A 6,742-nucleotide genomic window follows, 5' to 3' on the forward strand; every position below is an offset into this window, starting at 1 on the left:
ATTTTTAATATACTGCATTTAACTTAAGAAATGCAATAAAACGTTAAAAGTCAGTTTACGTTTTTTTTTTTTTCACTAAAAGTTAACTCGAAATATCTATTTATCAAAAAAAAAAAAAAAACTGTAAGATATTTTAAAAAAGACCCTGCTGTTTTATGGAACTGTTGAAATATTAAAAAAAGTGATGGGCTTATAGATTAGGATGTGTTTTTCATTATTTGTATAAACATACATGCATACTGGCACATAGAGCCAATTTAAATTTAAATGTATTGTTTTTTCATATATGACAATCATAGACATCTACAATTTGAGTAGATATCTATTTAACCCAATTTTATATTAAATAGAAAAGATTTAAGCATAAGTAGAAATAATTTTTACAATATCAGTTTCAATAAATAAGGAGTATAGATAATAAAGGTTAAAAATCGCAATCATTTTCATTATATTTTTACTACTACAATAAATTCACCCGATAACGAATTTTTTTTTTTTTTTAGTTTGTAAATTTATTTTCAATAACGAGATAACTATGACCCAACCTCTAATATCAAATAATGGATGATTATCAAACCGTATATAAGGTTGTTGTTGGTAGGCTAACGTCGCTTTCAACATGAAGTCCTCATTGGTACTGTTGGTGCTCGTTGGTTTCGCTGCTGCTGCTGTCCAACCTTTTGGACAAAGCAAATGGCAATGGTTTACCAATTCATACAATAATCAAAACTCTGTAACTCCAGTTAATCAGCAACAAAACCAGAACAACAACGTTCCTTCATACTTCAACAACAACAATAACCAGTTCCAGAACCAGAATAGCAACCAGAATGGACAAAATGTAAATAACAACAACAATCAGAATAACAACAAAAACCAGTTCCAGAACTACAACAACAATAACGACAACCAGTTCCAGAATAATTACAACAACAACAACAACCAGTTCCAGAACAACAATAACAACAACCAGTTCCAGAACCACAACAACAATAATAACAACCAGTTCCAGAACAACAATAACAACAACCAGTTCCAGAACTACAACAACAATAATAACAACCAGTTCCAGAACTACAACAACAACCAGAATCAGAACAGTAACCAGTTTAACAATAATAACAACAACCAAAATGGACAAAATGTAAATAACAATAACAACAACCAGTTCCAAAACAACAACTATAATAACAACCAGTTCCAGAACAACAATCAGAATAACAACCAGTTCCAGAACAATCAGAATAATAACAACCAGTTCCAAAACAACAACCAAAATGGAAACAATCAGAACGCTCAGAATCAAAACAACAACCAGTTCCAGAGCCAGAACAACAATAACAACCAGTATGTACAGAACGTGAACAACAATCAAAGTAACAATAACCAAAATCAACAAAATAACAACAACAACAACAACAATAACAACCAGGACAACCAAAACGAAAATGGTGAGTATAGTACCTGTTGAAATATGTATAAAAGATTATTTTAATTTTTTAAATTATTTTGTTTACTTTATTATAAATTTAATTTTATTTTGATATTTTACCACCTGTAAAGTAGGCATCAAAGAGTGATAGTAGTCGAATTATGAGCTGCTTAACTTGACTTTTTCGTATAAAATCGATAGAACACGAATTTATCATTACACGTCATTCGCTAAATAAGTTTATATACTTTTTAATTTTTCAATACTTTTCCTTAAGTCTATATAACTACTAATTGTTAAAGTTTTACGTTAAATAACATTCTAGAACGACAAAAAAATTATTAGTTACAATTATTCATTATTATTATTATTCTGTTCAGTGAAAAAGGTGCTAGTTATTCTTGAGAATAAGATACTACCTTTGAGAGCGATTTATCAGGTCGACTGCAATCGTTTGGTTACACTAGATTGAAAATGTAGCTTTGAAATCAAGTTTTACTTTCTCTAATAAGTCTGGTATCAATGCTTATTAACCTTTGAAGCCAATTCTATTTTCTTAATCGCCTTTTGTCGCATATCAAGTCGCCTACAATAATTAATTAGTAATGACATCCACATTATTTGTCTTATTATCTGCAAAAACGTAGCTGGAATGGATTTTATAATTATTTTTCAGAAATTAATAATGTAGAGTTTCAGATATAAATTTATAACAATTGTTATAACTTATTACAAACTGATAAGATATCTGAAGCTAAGAAAGCTTCGTAAAGCATGAACAGTGTATACATAATATTCGATTTTATACCGCTATACATATATAAATTGTTGCTCATTTAAATTGTTGAATAACAACTGTTAAACTTGAACTTTTTTATTAAAGTGTTTTTTTTCAATTTTCTGTTTACATGTTAAGGTATAAAGAAATATTTTAGCAAACATAAATCTTAGCAGTAATAATTAGATATTTAATAATCCGTAAGAATTAAAAATACGACAGCTATAAAATATGATTTATCTAAAATTATTTATCGTAATTTTCATTATTTCAGAATATCTAAACAGCGAAAATCTTAAATGAAATTTACATTCAAGTTTTATTGATGTCGGTAGCCAAACTGAAGTAAATCCATTTAAAATCATAAATTGGATTTGCGTCCTCTGTATCGGTATTATAATTTTTCCTCTGGATTCTGTTAACGATGCTATATATGGAATAACTGAAGGCCTAACAAACTTTATTACTATATTTTAATTCAAATTCAACCTACTATACGGCAATACTATCTCAAAAAATATTACACATTATAAAGCCAATATCATTATCGATATATTAACACTATATACATCTTTGTCACTGTCTCAAGACCTTTAGTTCATGTCCAGATAAATATATGTTTAATTGGGTTTTACGTTTTATAGTTATAAAAGTATTTCTATAAGAATTCAGACTAGTTCAAAGGTAGTCCACTTGAAACTATCTGGCTGTAACATTGAGCTTCTACTGTTAGTCAGCGTCATATCGAAATAGAATGGAAACTATGTTAATATTACATTTTATTATAATTTGTTTTAAAAAATCGTTTATTTCTTTTAATAATATCGGTTAGATGTTTTTCTTTTGTATTCTTTAATTGTATGAAGTGAAATTTACTACAATTCACATATGAGACAATGCAATATTACTATGTTTACCCTCAAAAGGGTACCGCAACTACATCGCTCTACTTCAGATATCCAAGTAGTTAAAAAATTATGATTATAACCGATAAAAGCATATTTATTTGAATCACATACAATATTTGTTTTGCAATAGTACAGCAAAGTGAAGTATTATCACTTTTAACTACTCCTTCGCTAAAATCGGGTAATTGACACAGCTATGTGATTCGTCACGCCTGCTGTTACAATGACACAGTAGGTGCGATTCATTCGAATTTTAATCCAGTAAACATCCTAATCCAAAATATGTTAAAATTTAATACGAGGAAAATCATAATTCAATTTGACAATCATTAGGTTAAAAAGAAACCGCAATAAGCTGTTCAGACTGATTATTTTGTATAGTTATTATTAAAATTGTATATTTTCTCAAATTATTCATCATAAAATTATCGATTAATTATTTATTAAATATTTAAATGTATTAAAAAAGTGCTTTTAATTTCTGTTATATTTTTGTATAACCGTATTAAAAATCTGTAATTTAAAAAATCATGTTCTTAATGCAGATCATTTTAAGTTTATGTGAATAAATTAAAAGGTATAAAGTAATTCATACATTTAAACTAATTTAATTAATATATTTAATTCTTCCAAAACGAGTAATTAAAATTTGAACTTAAAAGACAAATTAAATCACTATCAGTAAACAATTGTCAATTATTCTGAACAGATTCTATTTTGCTTCTTTAGCCAACAGTCCATATTATACGTCTATACTCGAATTCTCTGTGAAGCTTATATATTAGATATGTTTCTCAGAAAGAATAGTGCAAACAAATTTATTCTGCAGACTAAATATATTACAAATGCCATATATTTTAATTACGACAGTAACTCATAAAATATATGTGTACTTTGGTTTAAAAAAAAAGCAAATAAAATATTAAAAAAGTGATTCATTATATCAGTTTCCACTGATATAGAACAAAACCTTTAAATAGTAGTCCATATTTATCTTGCTGTTAAATTCACATAAACATGATAAAAAAATAATAATTTTTTAATTACCTTATTTTCAGTAGAAGATAATCCAATACTGGATTATCTTGTTTTAGTTAAAGTATTATTTATTTGTAAATAATACTTTAACTAAAACAAGTAATAAAAGAAAATTTCTTAGTTACGTTTATTCAATTGTACCATATATTCAACAATATATAATAGTACAGAAATTACTTTCAAACGTGAAGTTTGTACATGAGTATAATTTATATGCGTTTTTAACAATGTAGTAGACGTATATTACATAAATTGATAGACAATGATACCATAATATATATATATCAATTTGTAAGATGAAAATATAATTCCATTCAACTAGGATTATAGAAATATAAAAACAGCAATGAACAATAGTTCCTAATACTGTATAATATCTATATGTAATCGTATTACATAAATTTAAAAATACCTTATCTTTTCAGAAAGCGTCAATGAAAACAACCAAAACTCTGAGTCAAATAACGTGAACGAGTACCAAAACAGTAACAACAACAACCAGAACAATCAGTATGGCAACAACCAGAATAATAATAACAACCAGAACCAGTATAACAACCAGAACAACTACAACAATAACAACCAAAACCAGAACTATAACAACAATCAGAACCAGTATGTGAACAATAACAACCAGAACCAGAATAACAACCAAAACAGCTACAACAACAATAACCAAAACCAGAACTACAACAACAATCAGAACCAGAATAACAACTATAACAATAATAACCAGAACCAGAACTACAACAATCAGAACCAATATGGCCAGAATGTGAACAATAACAACAACTACAACAACCAAAACAACTGTAACAACAACTTCAATAACAACAACCAGAATCAAAACCAATATAACAATAACAACAACAATCAAAACCAGAACCAATACAATAACTATAACAACAATAACCAGAACAACTTCAATAACAACAATCAGAACCAATACAACAATAATAACAATAACCAGAACCAATACAACAATAACAACAACCAGAACCAGTACAATAACCAGAACCAGAATCAGTACAACAACCAAAATAACTGCAACAATAATAATTACAACAATCAGTACAACAATAACCAAAACCAGAACAACAACTGCAATAACCAGAACCAGAACAACAACAATTACAACAACCAGAACAATAATTATAACAACCAAAACCAGAACAACAACAATTACAATAACAACAACCAAAACAGCAACAATTACAACAACCAGAACAATAATAACAACAATTATAATAACAACCAGAATGGCCAGAATAATCAATCCAACAATAACAACAACCAGAACAATAATAACCAGAATGCCATCAGTAAAAACAGTCAAAACACTGTCAGCAAAAGCTGGTTCCAATCACTGAAGTGGGCAATTTAAATATTAGTAAATAAATAAGTCAGAACCATCACACATCATTTAATGTGTATTGCTGAAAATAAATAAATAATTCAAGCAAAACATTGTTTTTTTTCAGCCTGTTTACTCATATAAGCCTGTTCTCATTCACACTTGTACCTATCAACGTTTTCCTACTCAGTTATGTACATATGACTATTATTTAAAATTTGTTTTAATAAGTAGGTGTATGCTTTTATAAATATTTTAAAGGGAATGTCATTATTGTATTAATTATTTTCGCTTTTTACATCGACAAATGGTATTCAAAAAGATTTTTACTATAACAATTAAACTTGTTTATTTGTATCCTAAAAACCCGTTTACATTGACCTTTAAATTATATTAATGTTACACAAAGATTTAACTTTAATTGCAAAGAAAAGAACCTCGTGTTAACTTAAAAACATTTTAATATTTGAAGAATAAATTAAAAGGTATAAAGTAATTCATACATTTAAACTAATTTAATTAATATATTTAATTCTTCCAAAACGAGTAATTAAAATTTGTACTTAAAAGACAAATTAAATCACTATCAGTAAACAATTGCCAATTATTCTGAACAGATCGTTTTCCAACGATTTTGTTAGAATCAAGTGAATAGCCTAACAATTATATCAAATACTCATTATTGTTATCACAAAAATAATAATCCTGAATCGTAAAATTTGTATTTAAATTATTATTCCATTGAAAACTACATATTCACCTCAACAACTAGTTTTTAATTGTTTTTTATCTTTAATAAATTATATCTTTACAGTGATTTATTTATAAATTCTAATGGGTACTTAAATATATTTACGGATCATAAAAATAGAAAAAATATGAACAATTTAAAAATGTTTTTAAGTACATCTTATGTAGACTACATAATGCGAAAGTTTCCCTATAATTATCAATTCATAATTTTATAATTATCATCACCACAACTACCTAGCGAAATATTTTTAAACTTTTCTTTGTATATTTGGCATCCAGTCAAAAATTATTATTTGTTATTTGTTATCTTCTAGTTTCATTCATTGACTTCTGTTAATACTGAAGATTAGTAGTATATTTCCTGAATATGTTATTTTCAAAAGTTACATTTCGATTACCTATTAAATTTACCTACTCGATTTCAATTGAATTTAAATGTGGGCATATGAAGACAATCATAGTATTATATTACGTCCGTG

The 6,742-nt window shown here is 27.0% G+C and overlaps 1 protein-coding gene across 1 annotated transcript; it reads left to right on the forward strand.

Annotated features, from left to right (window-relative positions):
- The first annotated feature begins 583 nt into the window (after positions 1 to 583).
- On the forward strand, positions 584 to 5,621 carry LOC142324173 (uncharacterized). Its single transcript, XM_075364910.1, has 2 exons — positions 584 to 1,451; positions 4,582 to 5,621. The coding sequence occupies exons 1-2, from the start codon at positions 620 to 622 to the stop codon at positions 5,538 to 5,540; spliced, it is 1,791 nt and encodes a 596-aa protein (XP_075221025.1). The 5' UTR covers positions 584 to 619; the 3' UTR covers positions 5,541 to 5,621.
- The last annotated feature ends 1,121 nt before the right edge of the window (positions 5,622 to 6,742 follow it).

The sequence above is a fragment of the Lycorma delicatula genome, chromosome 1, assembly GCF_047948215.1.
Source record: "Lycorma delicatula isolate Av1 chromosome 1, ASM4794821v1, whole genome shotgun sequence".
NCBI lineage: Eukaryota > Metazoa > Arthropoda > Insecta > Hemiptera > Fulgoridae > Lycorma > Lycorma delicatula.

Coding starts and splice junctions, on each gene's coding strand:
- LOC142324173 (XM_075364910.1), top strand. CDS start 620: ATGAAGTCCTCATTGGTACTGTTGGTGCTCGTTGGTTTCGCTGCTGCT. Junction 1,452..4,581: donor GGACAACCAAAACGAAAATG/GTGAGTATAGTA, acceptor TTATCTTTTCAG/AAAGCGTCAATGAAAACAAC.